Source organism: Diadema antillarum, unplaced genomic scaffold, assembly GCF_040938485.1.
Source record: "Diadema antillarum isolate AM-2024a unplaced genomic scaffold, OU_Dant_1.0 scf00000172, whole genome shotgun sequence".
Taxonomy (NCBI): Eukaryota; Metazoa; Echinodermata; class Echinoidea; order Diadematoida; family Diadematidae; genus Diadema; species Diadema antillarum.
In genome coordinates, this window is record NW_027271061.1 from 1,479,578 (window position 1) to 1,502,321 (window position 22,744).

Consider the following 22,744-nt stretch of genomic DNA (forward strand, 5'->3'; position numbering starts at 1 on the left):
GAGCTTGAATGACACTTAAAAATGACAAAAGATAATTTGTCATGTAAACAGGAGCGCGTATATCCCCGTGAAAGCATAGTACAACTTCATGCAAGCTAAGAAAAGACTCACAGACAACTTCCTTTTTTTTATCACCAATAATATTGAACATATCACATATATCTTTTAAGTGAAAACTGAAGTGTGAATGGCATGAAATGAAATTCATTGTCATATACAATGTAACTCATATGGCTACAAACTTGGTAAAATTGATAATCCTAGGATGACTTGTAGTTTGATCTCAAAGTCTTACCAGTGACAGCGGGCGTGGTCACAATCTCCATGGTGCTGGGGGTTTGACCAATCACATTCTTTGCCAGCACCCTGATGTGATACTCTCTGTTCTCCTGTAGACTGTGCAGGGTGTAGGTTTGGTTACCAGGCATCACTTCTAAATTGTCAACGTATGTCAGCCATGTTTGTGATGAGCTGGAAATAAAAGGCCACGACAACAAACACATTAAAAAAAAGAGTAGAAATATATTACAAGGAAGTCTACTGTACAATCATCAAAACAAAGACATGTCCAGTGCCCAGTAAATGCAGATATGTATATCAATCAACGAATATGTCAATATATAGACTGGTATATATGCAGATGGATGAATGCATGGATGAACAGACAGAAAAGAGAGATATGAACATGAATACACATACACCTGTAGGTGTGTAGATTGTCAATAGGTGATGATATGTTTTGCAGAGAGAAATATTATGCATACATACATGAACAAAGCAGGATTATAAACACATTTCTGTTGAAATCATATTGTCCCACCTCAGCTTGTACTGGATCTGGAAGTGTGTCGTGTCGCCGGCGTCTCCTCCGACAGTCCACACGAGATACACTGATGTGGCTGACACCGGTGATGCTGTCAGGATGACTGGCTGCCCAGGTACATCTATGCAAATGAGATCATCAATTGAGCTCTTGATCATCACACAAGATTTGTACATTCAATGGCATATCAGTTCTTACACAACTGACACAATCAATATTTGAAATAAGATCGAAAGGTTCATGTATGCTTCAAACCATTTTTCCTCAGACATATGTCATCAAGTAACCTTGCTTGGAAATACAGTACAGATATACTACATGCACTGACAAGTATTCTACACTTCGTCTATGACATGAAATTTGTGATATAATTTACCACCTTCTCTGCAGCACATACACCACATCAAGCTGAAATGAGAGTACATGTGTCTATTACTTGGATCCCATCCCACATTGCTCTGATTTGAATTCCATCAAAAAGAAACTTTTCGGGGGAAGGAGAGGGCGGCTGGATGATGCAATTTCTTCCTGTCATCTTAGCAGACTGTCATCTCATCATATTTTATTATTTGTCTACTTCTTTCCCACTTTTTTTTATTTTCCCCATTTATCATCACAGTACAATATAACTATCATTGAAATGGTCACTACAAACCATTCCAATGCAGACAAACTGTGCTCGACAGGTGTTTCACCCTGTTAGATTGACTCCAACAAATCAAGGCGACGGAGACTGTTAATGTCACATAAACTTGATGGCTCAAGACCAAGATATTAAATCACGAGGTCATTAAAATTCATTGAGTTCGATATCTTTATTGGAGGGCAAATTGGCAAGCTGACGTACAACTTCCTGCGTGGTTGTCATTCATTGCTTTCCTAATTTGCTCTTTTACGATGTCGTTAAAAAAGTCAATCCCTTCACCCACCAAAATCTGATTCTTTTCACTCTTTTATTTTTCAGATATCAGCACAAACTTTAAGACCCAATCGTGTGGAAATTCATGGGTGGTTCGATTGACTGAATCAATCTTCACTTACACTGCCGACTGGGGTACGTTCGAAAATCACAAATAGTGCACGTCAAAGAATATGTGCATTGAAGCTTTTATAGCTCATTGGTAGCAGTCGACACCTAGCTGTCAAGATTCTTCGGCTGTGTGTACGTACATACAGGTCAGTGATAAAGCTCTATATAATTTGTTACAAGGATTCTCAAATATATTTAAAGGTGCATGGTCCCGGTGTTTTAGTCAAATGCGTACACGGGCGCACGGCGCAAGTTTCCCATAGAGACCTACACTATCGACTCCTGTTTAGTGCTTACACTGTGGCCCACTTCCCCGAGTCCGAAAAAGTCAGATTCACTGCAGTCCGTGGTCGGATCACTGTTCGGCTCATGATTCGGCTGAGGGGGATGGCAGCTTTAGCAAACTTCTTTTGTGATGTCATAATAACAAGCACATATACACGCACCCTGGCATTACTTCAGACTGCGCGATGCGCAGAGTAGACAACGAAGGCAACGTTACTTAGCAACACCTACGCACTTTACTCTTGATGACAGCTCAACTTCGGTTATCTTCGTATCAATGCTAACAGTGATCAGCAGTATCATCAACAGCGCCCTCTACACTATCGGGACTATGCACCTTTAAGCCGGGCCAGCCTTCCCACCCCATAGTATCCTCATATTACTGGGCCTTTAAACCATGATACGGCTTTCGAGACAGTGGAAGTCAACATTATGTATCGCCAAGATAACTTACCTATTACTGTGAGGTAGAATGATTCACGGGCATTCCCCACATCATTGTGAGCCACACAGCTGTACCATCCTATGATGTAGATACACACACAAAATAAATACAGAATAAATACATGGGAAAGTGTCCATATACAGCATGTCACAGTGAAAATGATTAATCACCCAAACATCACACACACACACACACACACACACACACACATACACACAAACACATCTGTTAACACATTGCATAAATGTCAAATATGTCGTGGTTTCCTCAGAATGTAGAAAAGTTGAATAATATACATCCTCCATGAATCAAAACTAAATAAACATTTGTTACATTGATTAATAGAGAATGATTTCATTTCAGACAACATACACAATCATACTATACTCTTTAGATCTCTGGATATCTCCCCGATATGTATGACTATGAAAATCACATACTATTAAAGGGATAGTACAGTATTGGTGGAGATGAGAATTGGGCTTTTAACATTTTGCGAGATACCAAGAAAGCACTTATGAAATAGTACAGAGCATACAATTTTAAGAGGAATTCAAAGTTTATTTGATGAAAATTGGGTTTGGAATGACTGAAACATCCAAAAACAAAGTAAAACAAAGCGATCGTAATAAAGTGTGGGTCCCACACTTATTAGAATCGCTCTGTTTTGGATATCTCAGCCATTTCGAAATCGATTTTCACCAAATAAACGTTGAATTCCTCATGGAATTACATGCTCTTCAATAATTCATAAGAGATTTCTCATTATCTCACAAAAAAATGTTAGAAACCTGACATTAGGTCTCAACCAAAACTATACAATCCCTTTAAACACAGATGTTGTAGATATACAAATGCTCCTTCAGTATATTTATATAGTATCACACATTCTGCATGTGAAAAATTTCAAGTTACTGCCCAAAGGTATTTTGTTCAATGGTCACAGCAAAATTTGATATACAAAACAAGGAAAAGTTGAAATTACGCGATGCGTAATATATGTCCCCGCCGGAAGTAGCATTTTGTAGCAAAATGTACAATACAGGTCAAAAATCAAGGTCAAAGGTCAAAGAAGTCAAAGGTCAAAATTCTGTGTACAAGTTTTGAAGCCCTCACCTAGTGCCATCACATAAAGCAAATGGAATCGAAATCGGTTTAGAAATGGCGAAGGAGTAGCATTTTGTAGCCATGCAATGTACAACATAGGTCAAAAATCAAGGTCAAAGGTAGAAGAAGTCAAAGGTCAAAATTCTATGAAGAAGTTTTGAAGCCCTCACCTAGTGCCATCACATAAAGCAAACAGAATCGAAATCGGGTTAGAAATGGCGAAGGAGTAGCATTTTGTAGCTAATGTACAATATAGGTAAAAAATCAAGGTCAAAGGTCAAAGAAGTCAACGGTCAAAATTCTGTGTACAAGTTTTGAAGCCCTCACCTAGTGCCATCACATAAAGCAAACGGAATCGAAATCAGGTTAGAAATGGCGAAGGAGTAGCATTTTGTAGCAAAATGTACAATACAGGTCAAAAATCAAGGTCAAAGGTCAAAGAAGTCAAAGGTCAAAATTCTGTGTACAAGTTTTGAAGCCCTCAACGAATGCCATCACATAAAGCAAACGAAATCGAAATCGGGTTAGAACTGGCGAAGGAGTAGCATTTTGTAGCAAAATGTACAATATAGGTCAAAGGTCAAGGTCAAAGGTCACAACTGAAATTCTGTGAAGAAGTTTCAAAGCTCCCATGTAGTGCTCTCATATAAAGCAAACAGAATCAAAATCGGCTCATAAATGACAGAGAAGTAGCAAATTGAACATTTTGATCACATACGGACGCACACACGGACACACGGACGGACACACACACGGACACACACACGTATGGAGCCCGTTTCATAGTCCCCTGCTCGAACTCGTTCGGCGGGGACAATTAGATGTATATGTAGTAAGTAAGAAAATGAAATATTCACCTTCAGAGAAACTCATATTGTAAAAGTGGAAATTTTTGCACATTTTGTGCAACCAGAAGCAAACAAAGTGACTCTCTGTTCCAAAGAGAGTCAGTTTCTGATTTGACAGCTTGTACAAAATAATGTTAGATATCTGAAATTTAAACTTTCCATTATTTATATTCCAAACCAAAACATATTCTCGAACCTTAGCATTAAACTAGTAGACTCACGGAATAGAAGAAAGCCAGGATTAAATTTGCCAATAATGATAGTGTCAGATTTTGACTCCACGATGACACAATTATTTGGTCATGGTTGCGATGTGAACAAACTTTCAAAGATTATACTGAGGAGCATTGCCCTACTTGCAGAAAAAAAAGGGAGAAAAAAAAAGCAACAGGCCTTTAGTCACGGTTGGCGGAAAAAGGAAAGTGCTTGAGCCCTCAAAATTCACACTTCATTACAACCCCTGGAGAGAGAGAGAGAGAGAGAGAGAGAGAGAGAGAGAGAGAGAGAGGGAGAGAGAGAGTAAGAGGGAAAGAGAGAGAAGACGAGGAAGAAGAAGAAGAAGAAGAAAAAGCAACGCAACATCCAGGCTCTTCACAGACAATTTGCCCCTGATCAGCACAACCCAATTAACGCCAGAATCTGCCTTTCCTCCCTGATAGCCTTGTTTGTGCTATAAGTCGTCGGGAGGCTGGCAACACCTAATCGCTACGGGCAACCTGTTGACGGATTGCATTCGCTGGAGAGCTCAATACGTGGGGTGTTTTTTTTTTTCCTTTTTCAAACCTTTCCCATGGCTCTCTTATTTGCATTGACACACTTGATTAAAAAAAAAAAAAATGGGGGGGGGGGGGAAGAGAAGAAGAAGAAGAAAAAATGACCAGCATTAACCTCTGATTCCAACCATGCATCAGCTCATTCTCACTGGTTCTATTTCAGGCTTGTTTGAAGTTGTTTTAATTTGTTTTCGACCTTTTCACTGTGACCCCAGTCTCAGAGGCCTCGTTTTCACAGAACGAGGAAAAGATCCATTTTTTTTGGACATTTCTTCATCTGCTCACTTCTCTTTTTTTTCCTTCATTCTTTCAGTTCTACCCCTTCCCAATCCTAAAAGTTAAACTCTCCTCAGTTTTGGTGTTATTATAACAGGTAGAATAAAATTAAACAATCATGATAGCAACAGTCTCATGTGAATCAAATGTTGAAGAACAATAATGTATGATCATAACTTTCCTTTCTAATCTCTTAAATTTGCTTTGGCAATTGTATACATACTTCTAAATTTGAACTGTACTTCAAGGGGTAGAAACATTATACATACATTGTACATCAGTGGATTTACACTGGTAGTATGTTCACCTGTTTGAATTTACCTGACAGATTACACTAAAGGATTTGAGAAAAAACAAATTACCAAAACTTCAAATCAGAAAAATATCCTCATTTTTATCTCTCTAGCATTGATAGCAGTTTGAAACACAACTTTGACACCTGCTGCTTTTCTGACTTCCAGTGTTACTACTGAGTGAAATGTTATGGGTTTAATGACAGTTTGATAAACTACTAGCACCAGTGCACATTTTATAACAGGGAATATAGGCAATAGGAGTACAAGTGCCATAAGCACCCATATGTGGACCTGTGCGCTATACAAGTAGCTACAGACTTTTATTATTAATAGGGTCTTGCAGATTGTGCAAAAGTCAACACAAAAATACCAGAATCTGAATGCAAGAAGATTAATTGATTTCTTTGAGTACCCTTTTACACTGTGAGGTTGAGGTTGTTGTTGTTGTTGATGTTTGTTGTTTTATTCTGTTCTGGTTGATTTGCTGTACCCTGTAGAAATTCACTCTTCCTTGCAAAATTCTGCTATTTGCCATCTCAAGCCCACTTGCATTGTCTCAATCTCTATGTCCCTCCCACCCTCAAGAACTTATTCCTCTTAAATTTCTTCTTTGTAATCCCCCCCCCCCCATTTCCATGTCTTTTTTATTCCCCCTCTATCTTGCTTGGTATCTTACTTTCACTTCCCTCAGATTTCGATCAGCATCCAACACTTCCTCCGGAGAGGGGGACCCAAAAGACAAAAAGGGTATTAAAAAAGAGGGCAAAACTTTCACTGCTGGGGATCCCACTCTTGATTGAGGTTGACTTCATTCAGCGCACATGATGGGGGTGAGAGATAAGGCCCAAGTCATGTAACTCACAGGAAGTATAGACGTTTGTGTACAGTTGCTCGTTAAGCCTGTCATTACCGCCAGCAGACTGCAGTGCATGGGAGCAGCAATGGTGTTTTGATTTCGTGGTCCAGACGGGGTTAAAGGGACATGCGTGTATTGTGCTCAAGGAAGCTGTGTGTTCAGCATGTCAAAAAGGACGACAATTCTCTTTGTGCCCAGCTCAGCTTGGAATCATGACAATAAGAAATATGTTATTCAAACTAATATGATAGAAAATAACAACTATATGTAATAACCTAAGAACCTAACATGATAGAAATGTAAAGTTAGATGTTAAAAAGTTTGATCTTTTTATGTTTTTACATTGAACTACATACATTGTACATGTAAATCTGTTTGAATACAGAAAAGAAAAAGAAACACAAAACCTTTACACACAGAAATTCTCTCTTCTAAAAGAACAATTTAATATGGGAACATTCATCACCTGGTATACACTGTTTCACAGTCCATGTCTGATATAATTGAAGACTCGACACTAAATTTTTCTCTGGTGACCCCTCTAGGCCACTGAAATCTTTAAATCTGAAATTTTGGTAGCATGAAAAAAAGAAATGCCATGGCCCGAAAGAAACAGAAAAAAAAAAATCAATCAATTTTAAATTCCCAGTGCCCAATCGGGCCACCAAAAGATAGCCTTTTGGGAAATTTGGTGGCCAGAAATCAATTTTTAGTGGCCCCGAGCCATCAAGCCACCACTGTACACCATGCATAACCAATGAAAGTAAATACTGCAGTGGTGGACTTTCATGGCCCCATAGAAAATCTTGATTGGGTGTATACTTTCAATAAGAGAATAAAAAAAAAACAACAACAAAGATTTGTATGTTAAGGTCAGATGCTGAAAGAGGAGCTTCTCAGCCTCAAAAATAATTATAGTCTTAAAAATATGATGCTTCCACCCAAGCAGATATAATCATAGAAAATCAAACACACAGGAATACTGCTTTTGAGATAAGAGGCTATGAAGAGTTGCTCTGTTTAAAGGTGACTTTGTCAGAAAACACCTAAAACACACATTTTTCAATTCATTGATAAACAACCAGAGTCACATTCTGTGGGCTCTGTGACCCGGGGTCACATTTGCAGTGAGACCTGTTCCACAGCAAAAACAGATACATCACTTGGATACTGCCTACTTTAATTAAGTCCCGCACGCACAATTTTGTATTAGGTTTGGGCAACAAGTGCGAAATGACAGGCATCCACTGACGAAGATGTCACCTATACCAACCATCAATGTGTTGTGAGACCCAACAGCCGCCATGGAACATTCAGACCACGAGACGGCAGCTCGGGACAGGCATGAGTATGCCACACCTCAGATGGAGTCTTAAACTCCATGTGACCGCACAACCTCTCTCCTCACTAATGAAAGGAGATGGCAATATCTTTAACTGATTCCTAAATTGGCAACATCCCTCCCTTCAGATCATACATACATTGTACCAGCCTTTCAAAAACAACGACAACGAAAAAAACAACAACGTTTCACACTCTTTCCTTCCCCTTCCCACTATGTTTCTAACATTCTGACAAACATCACGCAATCCCTGGCTGGTGGAGCTCACATCGCAGCAGAGTGCACTGCTGCAAGACTCCCTATTTTAACGAGCCACCTGTCAGCCAACATGAGTAAGATTATGAACAAAAAAAAATAAGATGAAAGATGATGGTGCTGATGAAAATACTTCAGATACTTATCATCGATAAACTTCGCATACACTGTAGCATTTGATAAGGCCAAAGAGCCACTAGAGAACGCTCACACTACGTTGCTTGTGTCTGCGTGGGACACGCATGTCACTGCATCTATTATTCTGCAATTTCACATGATTGCCTTATCCTCATGATGCCGATCGAAAAAGATAAATGTATTTTAAGTGGTTCCAAACAGGCAACTTGTTGTTCATGTTTTCATTTCATTTCATATTTTTTTTGAAGCGCCATGAGCACCAAAAGGTGAACCTGTGCACTGTACAAATAGCTGCAATTTTCATTGTTGTTGTTATTATTGTTGTAATTATCATTATCATTATTATCATTATTATTATTATTATTATTATTATTATTATTATTATTATTATTATTATTATTATTATTATCATTATTTTTATGATGATGATGATGATGATTATTATTATCATCATTATCATTATTATCATTATCATTATCAAATGTGAAATACAGAAAGGTTCTGGTGTACTTCTACCAAAACAAAACAAAAAGAAGCAAAAAAATAGAAAATAAGAATTGAGAAGAAACAAAATATAGTATCCAAATAAATTGGTTGGAATGGATACAGGAGACATCAACACCTTTACTCCACGGTCTACGAGTGTCAAAGCGTCGTCACCTCGGTCCCTCGGAAGGCCAATGAAAGAAACGCCCCGTGAAAATAATCCTGTTTATGTCTCCATTACTCCCGACAACATATCTGGAGGATCATATTTCAGACGGGTCACCCCTGATTGCCTCCAATCCTTGTCTTCCTGTAAAGAAATATCATGTACCACAGCCCAAGCTCTTAACTCTATAGAGGGGGGAGAGTTCCTTGAGGTGCATAATTACTTGAAATCACATAGAAAAAGACAACAGGGTGTGTGACTTTATGCATTTATGTTTTCTAAAACATGTGTGTGTGTACTTGTGTGGTTTTGTTCTTAAATGTTGAATCATGTGACAACTTTTGGGCAAAGATATCCAAGAATCAAATCCTGGAGTATGAGTTATCAGGAGTTCACAGAAATGATATCCGCAGGCTCTCGGAAATTGCAATAAAGTAATAAAGCATAAAGACAGGTGACAAGATATACCAACAAGGACTTCCTTCCAATGGGTGTGAACGCAGAAAACGATGGAAATATGAGCACTACTTCCCACGTGCTGACATCACTATGAAAATCAGTTGACTCAAATTCTGAAACATGTCAGTGGGAATATTTCTAGCTCGAGAATATCACATGTTTGGGTGTGAAGAAAATCTCACTATCAACACAATCTGACATCATGTGCTGTGCACATATCAAAGTATCTTTAGAATATAAAGTATCATGGGGTAATGTGAGGGGAACATTTTAAGGGTGCAAAGAGTGATTAATGAAGGCAATATACATATTCTGTTCCAGCAGAGGACTACTTCATGGATTTATAATGTTCTGTGTGTAAAAGGTAAAAAAAGTCAATGATACTTGGGTGCAAAGTTGCCATGATGGTAATCTAGGGATATGGTTTTATTCTTATTTTTTCTTCTAGATAATTACGCCGTATAGATGTGTTAACTTTAATATCCTTTTTGTAATTTTTTTTCTGCTCTGTTTCCCCCCCCCCCCCCCCCCCCCAGGGCTTATGCAGCTCCTAACCACTGTAAAGGAGAGATATGCACAGAAAATCTGAACAAGCATTCAACATCGGTAACAATTAAACTGAGGAGGTAGCGATATTCCTTAACCCGTTGAGGACGAGTCCCAAGTGTACTCGGGCAAGCGTCTATGGGAATTGCGTGTTGTAGGAAAATCAAACAGTCCTCCACGGGGTGATTCACATATATCCACAACACACACAAACAATCTCCACGGAGAATTTACTCAGCTGTGGGCTCAATAATGAAGAAATATGCAACAATTTGATACCACAAGTGTTTTGAAACCCTCAAGGCTCACCAGAATCAGCTGGCATGCAAAATTTTCATGACAGGAAAAAGGCTGTCGGTTCTACTTCGTGAAAATTTCATACGGAGCAAGCAAGTGGTGATTATGTTCTGTGTTCTCACCTTCGTCTGCATTGCCCAATGAGTCGATGGTCAGCAGACCGTCCGCCGTCACTGTGACCCTCCCACCGGTCGACAGGACATCTTGACCTTTCAGCCAGGTGAACGTGGGGCTCGGGGACCCAGAGGCGGAGCAGGGGATGGACAGGGGGCGGTTCGCGAGGAGCGTCATATTCTGCAGGGGGTCTACCACCGGCTCCACTGTGTGGGTACGATAGATGGGAAGATGATGATATAACTAGTGCGTGCAAAAAATGTTATCTGGCTGGGTAACATACATGCACAGATACTAGAAAAGCACTTAGAGAGCGCAGACCTCTCTGCCAAGCAGCTCATTTCCACCCATTCAAATGCGCTGAGAATTGCCTCATTTCCCACAAATAATCAAAGAAGTCTTGTTCACAAACCTCATGAGCTTTTGCCTGCTCTGCACCATGAGTGCGTGCTCAGTGTGTGTATGCAATCCTCAGATACAATGCACACATAGCTTGAACTCCCTCATTTGTTGACCCAAATTTGCCAAAAAAAAATCCTTGCAAAAATTCATAAAAATTCCTGAATCACTACCAAAATTTGATCATCTCTTCCTTGTGATATTATCAACTATTTCTGTAAATTTCATCCAAATCTGTTCTCAACTTTTTGAGTTAATTTGCAAACACACAGACAGACAAACCGATGCCGGCAAAAACAACCTCCTTTGCTGAGGTAATGAGATACCAAATCAGCTTGAAAAAATCAATGGAAAAGTACATTAATAATCAAACTTTCAGATAGCATTAATTCTAACAAATCAAAATGAAATCTGCAATTGCATTTAAACAGAGAAATCACATTCAGATTACACTACCACCACTCACCTAGGACATCCAGAAAAGCTTCAGCCGTTATGATACCCTGGGCGTTCTGCGCCACGCAGGCGAACTTTCCGATCATCTCAGGCAGGGCCTTGGCAATGCTCAGCATCCGTCCCTCATCGGACACGTAGCCCCATGATGGTAGAGCGCCACCATTGAAGAGCCAGGAGAGAGTTGGCTCGGGTATTCCCGTTGCGTTGCAGCTAAAGGTGACCACCATGTTCTCTTGTACCGTCTTATTCTGAGGCCTCATCACGAAGGCAGGTACGCCTGTCAGAGAAAAATAAAAAACAACAAAAAACAAAATATAAAATGTAAATTGAGTGATAGGTCAATAAAAAAAATTAATCGCGTGAAAATATTGATGTTTAAAGTAATATGTCCTACACTGTATTACAGTCAATTCATGGAAAAGCATCAAATCTATCCATGATTCCCAAGGGACAGATCAAACCCTCTGGATGATTCGATTCACTATAAAGTACAAAAAAATGTAAAAATTACAAAATACATGAATAAATTCATAAATATGTTCAAGCCTTTACATACAGTACATACTGCAGTAAATCATAGAGTAAATCATCATCGTTTCGGTGGAGTAACACAAGAGTGAGAGCAAGAGGCAGTGATGAAAAATGACAACATTTTTATTGTCACGTTTGACATCAAAAAGTACCAAAAAGGCACTGATTTCCAAATGGTCACTACTAATGTGAAATTCCCCCTATATGGAGTTACATAAAATGGAAATTTTCGCGTGTGTAGAATTTTTTTGTGCGGCATGAAACTAGTGCCTTAATAAAAGTATACAATTTTTTTTTCTTGTAATACAATGTATGTATTAATATTTTGTATCTTTGATTCCATGGAATAGAATATGTGAAATTCATTGTAATCTACTGAGCGCAAAAAAAAAAGATCACTCACATGAAAATTCACACTTATAGAGTAAAATGTACCTCCCTTGGAGAAAACTGTATCATGTTTAATAGCGTTGCTTTATTTTCTTAGTTTTAGACACTCACTCCACACAGTAAGAGTTCCCTCTGACTCCGCCATTCCAACCCTGTTCTCACTGCGACATCTGTACATCCCAGCATGCTCCAGCTGCGCCTCCGTCAGGAAGAGTCCCTGATTGGTCAGCACAAAGGACGGGTCCGATGGGTCGAGCTCCAGCACGGCCCCATCCCGAAACCAGGTGACATTAGGGGCGGGGTCACCAATGACCGCACAGGGAATGGTGGTCTGGGACCCCTCGGCCACTGTAACCTCCCCAGGTCCAGATGTAATCTGGGGCGGGACTGTGTGTTGAAGGTATTGACAAGGATATGGACACACATGTAACAAAATACATAAACAACTCATGAATATTCATGTATTCATTGTGATGTTAAAGGTTGATATGCAGTATATGTGACAGTCATAAAAAAACATTAACTCATACAAAAATTTGTACATGTATACCTTAATATCAAATAAAAATGGCATTTATGATCATACATTTTCCAGTATATTTGGCCGTAGAGAAAAAGAGTAAATGTATACTGTAAAACATGATACACTGTATATTCGCGGCATGAAATTTTCGCGAATTGGAGCCAATGGCCTTTTTCATGACATAAAATTTTTGCAAATTGCCACTGGCGTTCAATGCATACAGTGCAGACAAAAACTTTCATGTGCATTTTAATTTTGCGAATCTTGGCGCTCGCGAAATTCGCAAAATTAACATGCATGCGAACATTCCTCATGTTACAGTACTAGCTATCGATCATCACCACTTGGTAAGGACAGCAACAATGAATAACCACTGATAGGTCATTAGCCAGTGATGTAAAAAGGATTGAAATTCAAGTGGTTACTACTTCACTTTTAGTACATTTCATTCAGATTTTCTTTGATCTGCTGCTTTGATATCATCCTTTAAAACATTTTGTTTGGGGTGCATTACCCTATAAGCAGTCAGACAGTAAGGAAATAGGAATATCTCAATCTTTCATTGAGTTTATTCAATATCCATCTCTCTCTCTTTTATAATTTTGCAATAATAATTGTGTTCGTTATAAAAAGCGTGCACTGTGTAGTGTCTGCGGCAGATGCAGCACTACTTTATCAGACAAACACATTCTACATTGAAAATGGGCAATCTAAAATAGTCCACAATTTTTGCTTTGTCTGGCATTAGCAGAGATCTAAATAACCGTAAACCTGATAAGGTCATCAAAACATCAGATTTTAATCAAAATAACATCCTACAAAGTGAGAGTTACTCCTAAGAATCAAATATTGATCCCCCATCCCATCTGGTGTTTGTCTGTTCTGTTTTTTTTTTGACAATTCTCTTTTTCTTTTCTTTCTCTTTTAAAGAAGCTTTGAGGTAGAAATAACAGGCTGAGTGCGGATAGGAGGGTTGATCTCAGATTTCCTCCAAGAATGAGTCTGGTACGACGGCAGATTAGCAACGCCATAACAACAAGCAGACAAAGTTTGTCAGCTGTAGAGGAGGACTATTTCCGCTTTGTCACTTGTCTTTTCTTGGCAAAACAAAAAGAAACAAAGAACAGGAAAAAGAATCTACGCTAGAGGAAATGAGGGCTGGGATTTGGTATTGTGCAGCTCTCGTGAAATTTGCAATAACATTCCTAATCCCGTCTTCCAGGCTGATTAGACAACTGTTTAACCAGACAGGTATTATACTTCAGACACATTTGACAATCCATTCTTTGCTGGTGCTGTGTTTGTTTGTTTTTTTTTACATGGTGTGCATTCCATGACAATGTGTCATCTGTCATCTGTCCATAAAGTCCTTGTGTTTTTGATCAGCAGGTATGCCACAACATTGGATTTTCGTTTATAACACTACACCAGCTGTTAATTTTTTTTTAAAAAGCAGTACGTGTCACAAAACAAAACAAAATGCACACAAAATCATATTCTCTTTTGATATCTGTAGAATTTCTACTTACAATGTATGAGTAGATATTCCAGAATTTTATTCATTCATGATTTTCATAGGTGGAGTGAGAGGAGGAAGGTATGTGAGAAAGATGATGTTTGCTTGTTTATTTCACATTATGGGAAGTCCGGCAGATACTGTATACGCTGTTATTTTCGCGAATGACAAGGCCATAGACATTTTCGTGAGATGCTGTTTTCGCGAATTGATGCCGACGCTTACCTTAATGCACTGTTAACAGGGCGCATGGAGCCATTTTCGCCTGTTGTTAAATGCGCGATCCAACTGTGATTTACGAAAATTGCGAAAATTGAACCCTCGCGAAAATAACAGCTTATACAGTATTGATCATTTCATATTCAAACTGTATAAGAATTTAACCCATTCCATACTCAATTCTGAAATGCCCATAGACTTTAATACACAGGCCATCAGGTTCCCGTGCGGAATGGGTTAAGTATCACATCTGTATTATTCCAGAAGTGTGTCAAAATCAGTAAGGTCAGTAACATTGGTAAGGTGAATCCACATATATCTGAGCTCTCCGTTCTCTCTCTTTTTTTAATACAAAGTTTTGTGTGACTTTTCACTTTTTAATTCTCCAGTCCACTCTATTTTTTGGTGATGAAAGTCAGCACCCAAAGAACGACCCAAAGTATTATGTACATCTAATCGTGATGGCACAAAACTGCTGCAAAGTACCAACCATTATGTCACCTCATTAGATTTTTGGTTGGGTACGCGTCTTCATGACATTAGATTAGATGGGGAAGGGTGAAGGTGCTCTTCAGAAAGTCTTGGAAGACTATATGAGCAGCTAATGACTGGCTTGATTCATAACAAGTGAGTGATTCATTCGCCGATGATACACGGGAGAATGGTTTTGGAGTCATAATTGCCTCCGATTCACGCGAACAAGAGCATCACATACCACAACGAGAAAAAAGAAATCAGAACAATGGCCCATGGGTGACTCACTCAGTACGTTGACGAACGCGGATGCTGTGTCGGTACCATAGGAGTTGCTCGCCTCACAACTGTAGGTCCCTTCATCGATGGCGACAACGCTCCTGATGTGGAGTAGCCCATTCGAACTGGTGTGTAGAAGAGGTAAGAACACAGTGTGGCTTTGAAATGGTAGTGATTTCACTAAACATTACAGAAATCAATGTAAATATTGGTTGTAATAGTAAGACAGAAATGCATGCAAGAAATGCCACAGCACTCCACAACTAATGAAATTACAGAAAGAAAACATAACCCTCCTGGTGTGAATTGGTCTGGCTAGAACCAGATGCAGAATTTAGGATTCCAATAATTATTACTTTTTCTTGATATTATCACATATATTGGCAAACAATTAAAATACTGACCTGGACGATAGACAAATGTCTAGGGAGAAAGCTCACAGTATAAAAATATGTTCTTTTACCGGTGTTTCACTCAGATCTCTGTGATACATTGTATATAATATCTATCTAACAGTACTGCTATTATCATTCACTTTGCAATTCAGAGATTACATCATGTAAAAAAGTTTCTACGCAAAAGCCCTCCAGATCTGTTGTATTTATCATGGAGGGCAAATAAAAGTTGTCAGTAGCTAAGTGACACACAGCACAACAAGAGCACTAATTGAAGACGAGTGTTCTCCTTCCGTGGGTAATCAACCATGAAGCTATGGACATCCTGTGATTTGCTGCCAGCTTTCAAGAGTTCTGCACTTCTCCCCCCCCCCCCCCCCCCCCATCCCTACATATGTCTTCATGACTACATGTTGTACCCTACAAGGAGCGTAGTCATGAAGTTTCGCTTTGACAAAGATACAATCAAAACAAAGACAATAAAACAATGACAGTGTTGCCAATTTCAGCCACAAAAGACCTATACTCATGAGACAAATCCCAGATATGGTTGGAAATGAAAACTACCTGGAGGCCATGACACATAAGGAGTTAAACTACATGATACCCTTGTCGTGTTAAGTGGTCATTTTTTCTTTCCTATTATTTGCCCTTCTTTTTGCTTTATGTTATTTCCAACTTAAAAAAAAATGATATTCAAAGACTGAGTCTCCATTATAAAAAAATAACATAATGCATAGTTTCTTTCTTTAAACAAAAAAAGGAAATTAATAATCATTATATGAAGAAATTTTTATACCCTTGCAATCCAGAAAGTATGGAGTTGTAATAACTCAGCCCATGACTGTTTATGAAGAGTGGGATCATGACAATGATTAATCATCAATTGAAAATACGATATCTACAATATTTTTGGTTACTGAAAAAGCATTGATGTAATTGTGATGACATCACTACAAATCACTGTAATTAAGATGATTGAAAGGTGGTTGAAACCAATATCATTATTCATGGGAATCAAAAGAATAACTGAAATTCCATCATTTTTTTTTTGTGTGTGAGTTTGATATTAATCAAACATCAACCGTCATGTTTGTTTGCCTTTATTCCGTCAATCAGTCAACTTTAACATGTGAGTGGATTTTCCCTTCAAATACATTCAGGTCTTTGTTTAATTTATTTTTCTTGTTTGTTATGTTTTCTGTATAGTAACACTTTTTCTTGGTGATCGAGGCCTGCCAGTGAACAGAACTTTCAGAGTGGGAGAAAGCCATATTCCACGCACAAAGGAGTAAAAACCTGCACTTAATTTTCAAGGTAATTGGCAAACACAAAGCATGGATGGCCTGTTATTGTCTTGGGGATGATCTGTGATTCCTGCCCACAACTGGAGCGTCTGACCAGGAAACTCTGTATAATTGGAGGAACATGGGACCAGGAGGGCGATTGGGGGGGGGGGGGATACTGGCAGGTGGAGTGGAGGAGATTGCGTGACTTGTGACACCAGTTTGACACTTGATAGAAAAAGACCAACTAGATCTGCAATATTTGCCATTGAGAGTACACATGTATAGGCCTGTTCACACACACACACACACACACACACACACACACACACACACACACACACACACACACCAGAAAATAATGGTTTTCACATTTTATATTGATTTGAAATGGATTGCAAAAATTTGTAATCCTTGTGTGTGAACACAAAAGAAAAAAAAAATCAGTGATTATCACATCGTAATGTGAAAATCAGACGGTCCATCTTGGTTTTCATGGAAGCCCTCACAATAATTTGCCTCTTGAATGCAGAGTGTTTGAATGGCAGGCAACTAAAATTCAATCTTTTAATTTCGTAAAACATGACCTCCAACTTGCCACTACATTAAAAGTCCAGGGTGAGGGTGCCTTGGGTCATGCTTCTGGTCAGTGGGGTCATTATAAGGCATTGACAGTTCAGAGATTTAAAGTGCTTCACCTTGTAGCCCAGTGAGTCTTTTCATCTATTGATAAATCATGTTTTTCATCACAATCCACAAACCGACCATTCTACATCCAGTAGATAGTGCTAAATCCAGCATACATATATATTGTTTGGTTATGCCCCTCAACACCTCCTAATATCTGATTATTGTCTTACAATTAAGCCTGGGATCCATTAATTAATCAGCTTCTAAAAAAATGTTCTCAACCATGAGCTCTATCTGCAGCTTCCGCACGCAGAGAAGGAAAATGGAAAAATGCCCATTCATGCCAGCTATGTCTCACTGGACACATCAGTGATGTATGAAATTCCTCACCCATCTGACATGCAATGAACAACAGGAAGTGGGAAAAATGCCCACTAAGACTTTCAAACATCTCCAGATTTCAGCGAAGCGCCAGGACAGACTTTTAGAGCTTCAAATATCAAAGTCTGAGACATAGAGTAGACCAAGTACATACCATGCATACAGTACTGTACATTTATGCACCATGTCAAATAAAAGCAATATTCGCAACTACATGTACTAGCAAGGATATTCAACAAAATAAAAGGAAATGTTGCATTCACTGCAGTTATACTTACAGTGTATATATACAGTATATCAGCATAATGAGGGTAATCAGTGTCTGATACATGTTCATTCCACAATGTTGTATTTTGAATTATTACATTAAAGTTTTGTAAGTGTTCTTGACAGTACTACATTCTCGCTAAAAGCTGCTTGTAGTGTTTAGAACAACTCAGAAGCATTGACCCCATCTCTCCAAATGTCTTTGCTTTTAAGAAGACCTATACGGTTATCAGTATATATGGTTATGAAGATTATAACACCAGTCACCATCAGCATGCTTTATTATTACCAGAATTCAATATCATTATCATTAATTGTGAGTAATTATTATTACTACTACTATTGTCCTCATTGATTTGCAGCAGCAATAATAGTTATTGCACTATAAATATTGGTTCCATGACATTTGCTCTTGCGACAATTGCTCCCATGAAATATCTGCTCGCTAAACCAAACATAAAACCTATACCCACAAACACAAACCTATTAACCCTGATCCTAATCCTCACATCAAACTAAACTTCCAACCCTATCACAATCTTAATCCTTACCCTAAGTCCTTGGAGAAAATAAGACCAGAGCAAATGTTGTGCCACCATTAATATTGGTATGAATACAATTTATAATCAAAATCATTAAAATGAGCATTCGTGATTACTATTGTTATTATTATCATTAGTGTGGCATGAGATAAATTTGATTTCAATTATATATCCTGGATTTGTATATATTGTAGCACTGAAACTGAAGCTGAAACTTCCATTTTCAAGTGTTGGTGCATGTATATAAAAAATGTACTTTTGTGTTTGTGTGTACAACAGAAAATATAAGGTGATCTTCTTCTTTTTTCTCCCATAATGTGCAAATATCATAATTATGCAATTTTCAAAAAAAACACAACAACAACTTCCTTTGATCACCTCATTTCCTCCACTTGTTGAAATACAAAACAGAACATTTTGAAGAGCCTCTACAAATGGGTAGTTGGGCACTGAAATTACCACAAAAAAAAAAGTTTTGCAGCTTTGATTTTTGACCAGTTATGTATGTTTACCACATTGAACATAATACACTTTTTGTATTAATGGTTTATGTCTCGATAAAAACAACTACTGTATGCAATATTATTCCAAGTAACACTTCCCTTAACCTTTACATGACCTTTAACCTTACCCAACCATGGATGAGACAAAGGGAAAAGAATGATGACTAAAGTAATAACATTAAGATGAATCAGCATTAGGTACACCAACACCATCCCATAGATGAGTGCTATATATAATGTTCCTCAGCAGGTCGAATGTGGGCATACGTCGGGAGCAATTATACACTGTGATGGAATGAGTGAACGACACACATGCATGCTGGCGCACTGTCAGAGAAAGCCCACACTCTGATTGGTCGGTTGATAATCTCATGTTCGCTTGACAAGATTAAATGGAGCCATAGAGAGCACCATCACTCAATCAAGGCGTACTGCCTGTCAACCAATTTGTACCTAATTCTGACGTACAGCAAAGTGTCATGATATGCTCCATCCCAGTTCATAGATATGCAAATTCACTTATGAAAAAAAAAATACATAACTAGAGAAGCACTCTGAGAGCGCAGACCTCCGCAAAGCATGCAGCTCATTTCCATCACTGATCTTGTTCTTCCATAGAGATATCAGTGATTTCCACCCATACGTACTTATACTTCAAGCTGAAAGTGTTTATAATAGTGTGCTGAAAGTCTCCCGATTTCCCAATATAGAAGCCTTTGTTACGTCATAAACCCTCAGCTGCACAGCGCGCCTAGCCCTAGCAGAAACTAGAGCACGCACTTTAGTGCGCGCATGCAAACCTCAAATACACGCAGCCTGAACTCCACAGTTCATTGACCCTACCTGCCAAAATATAAAAAATCCTTCATAAATTCCCCCAAAATTCTCGGATCACTACCAAAAGTTAATCGTTTGTTACTTGTATCATTCTAAACCTCTCCTGCAAGTTTCATCCAAATCCGTTTACTACTTTTTGAGTTATTTTGCACACGGACAAACTAATGAACGAACGAACGAACAAACACACAAACCAACGGTAACGAAAACATAACCTCCTCCCTTGGCGGAGGTAATTATGCAAATTCACTTATGAAAAAACAAACAAACATAAAGATAGAGATTTGAGCAGCTTAGCATAATGAAGCTTTGAACATTACACGGAATAGTAAATGAGTAGGAGAATTGACATCACACTGTAAAAGGAGCTAATTAGAGGTATGAATATTATGTCAATGTGGTCCTTAAAGGACGAGTCCCGAGTATACTCAGGCAAGTGTCTATGGGAAATGCAAGTTGTAGCAAACTCAAACCGTCCTCAATGGGTTAAAGAGAAACTGGAATTCACAATACATGTAGGTTAAATATCCAAGTGCACAAATTGAAATATTCTAAAAAATATCATATGTATGATTGCAGGACAAAGCTAACTTGAATATATCTGGACTTTTGAAACTCAGGATATACATAGTAAGTTTGCAAATGTGCAATTTCACAACTCGGGCTGTGTGTTTTGTTTGTCTTATGATTCTGTTACTTACCACTTTTATAAGTTTGAATGTCTGTTACCAAAACATGGTCAGTGTCTGATTTTTCCCCTTTGCAATGGTGGAATGATGTCAAACACATGATGACCAAACAGACAAATAAAATAACACAAATACTGCCTTGAAAATTGAGGTGATATTACACCTACTTCAGAATCAAAAACCAGAAAGTACTCACCCAATGGTAGTGCGGCTGTTTGCCGTCAGCAGCCTGCCATCCTTGTACCAGACTATGGTGGGAGGAGGGTCCCCTGCCGCCTGGCAGTCAAGGCTGAGCTCACTACCCAGAACTACCTCGGTCCTGTTTGGTGGGTTGGTGATGCTGGCACGCACTGGAAAGTGGAAAGAAGCCATGGATACATTGGTGAAAGGATGGATAGATACATGTACACAGATATACATGAAGACAGATGGATAAATGGATAGGGAGATGTCTATCCATTTATCTATCCATCTGTCTATCCATCCATCTATATATACAACCTGTTTGTATATGGATGGATAGACAGATGGATAGATAGATGGATAGACATCTGGATGGATCTCGATAGACAAATAGATGATTGGACAGGCTGATGGGTAGATGTATGTATAAATAGATAGATCTAGATACCTGTAGATGGATGGATATTTGAATTGATAGATAGAAATATGATTGGATTGGGAGATAAATGGATCGACACTTATATGAATGGATTGATAGATGAATGGACAGCTTGATGGATAAATGGATGGATACATATATGGATGGACAGTTGAATTGATAGACAAGTAGATTGATAGATAGATGGGAGAAAGGGGAAAAGATATAAAATAGAAAAATAAACAGGGGGAGGAGAAAATTAAAGGAAGATATCAAGACAGATTAAATAAACAGTGAGAGAAAGGGAGAGAGAGAAGAAGACACAGCGTAAATAGTTAAAGTGAAACGAGGGTATGAAAAGGTGACAACAAGGAGAGTAATACAAAATGGGGTCAAAACACGATAGAAATAATTTAAATTAAAAGGGATATTAATGAGTAAAAAAAAGAATCTGGGATTTAACAGGGGCAGAGGATAAGAAAGTGGAAAGGAATCATGAAAGAAAGAATACAAGGTACATGTAGAGAGTGGAAAAACTGAAGACAAAAATAGAAGAAAGTAATGAGAGATTGCCTAAGTGAAACAAATAGGAAAGGAAGGAAGAAGGACTAGAATATGAAGAGGTAAGTAACAAACACACAGAAATGAACAATGCATATATCTCACAACATTGTAACCTCTTTTGAGAGTAGCTACTGTATGCTACAAATAATTCCACTGATTTAATTCTGCATTATGCAAAATTTCATTTTACCCAAATATTCAATACTGAGAATTGACCTAGTAAAGTGTGATCTGATTTAATAGTTTGGTGGTAATCATAAAGTAAATGTGGTTGCAATGTCTGAATAAAAAGACATAGATGAGAAGTGCTACAAATATCATTAAATCAATTAATGATCATCTAAAAATCTTCACTTTTGGCATCAAAACAGACTGACATTATACACTATTGAAAAATGGTATGAATTGAATATTAACTTCACGTCTGATAGTTACATTGAAAATAAAAGCAATGAGGGCACACAGTGTGAGATAATTAAATAATCAATGGAAATATGTCATAATGAAAGCAAACTTCTGACTTTACATTTCCTAAGAAATCAAAGCTAAAAAATGAAAATGACAGCCCTGTGTAGTGACTGACTTTACTCTTTGACATAAAAAAAAATCCTTTCTGATGCTAATGCTACTCGAAGAATGAAGAAAGTGCACACCTGAGGAAGTAAATAGTATTATCAAGACCAAAAAAAAAAAAAAAAAAAAAATCCACGCTCTAATTCC

General features: G+C 38.2%; 1 protein-coding gene across 1 annotated transcript in view; it reads right to left on the reverse strand.

Moving 5' to 3' along the window:
- LOC139722828 (contactin-2-like) overlaps nucleotides 1-22,744 on the reverse strand; it is a 103,658-nt gene that overhangs the window by 25,367 nt on the left and 55,547 nt on the right. The window contains exons 9-16 of the mRNA XM_071634122.1: nucleotides 21,056-21,209; nucleotides 15,339-15,454; nucleotides 12,430-12,705; nucleotides 11,408-11,674; nucleotides 10,551-10,748; nucleotides 2,593-2,661; nucleotides 821-944; nucleotides 296-471 (exon numbers count right to left, since the gene is read on the reverse strand). Of these exons, the coding sequence (XP_071490223.1) occupies nucleotides 296-471; nucleotides 821-944; nucleotides 2,593-2,661; nucleotides 10,551-10,748; nucleotides 11,408-11,674; nucleotides 12,430-12,705; nucleotides 15,339-15,454; nucleotides 21,056-21,209 (1,380 nt within the window). The remainder of the gene's footprint in view (nucleotides 1-295; nucleotides 472-820; nucleotides 945-2,592; nucleotides 2,662-10,550; nucleotides 10,749-11,407; nucleotides 11,675-12,429; nucleotides 12,706-15,338; nucleotides 15,455-21,055; nucleotides 21,210-22,744) is intronic.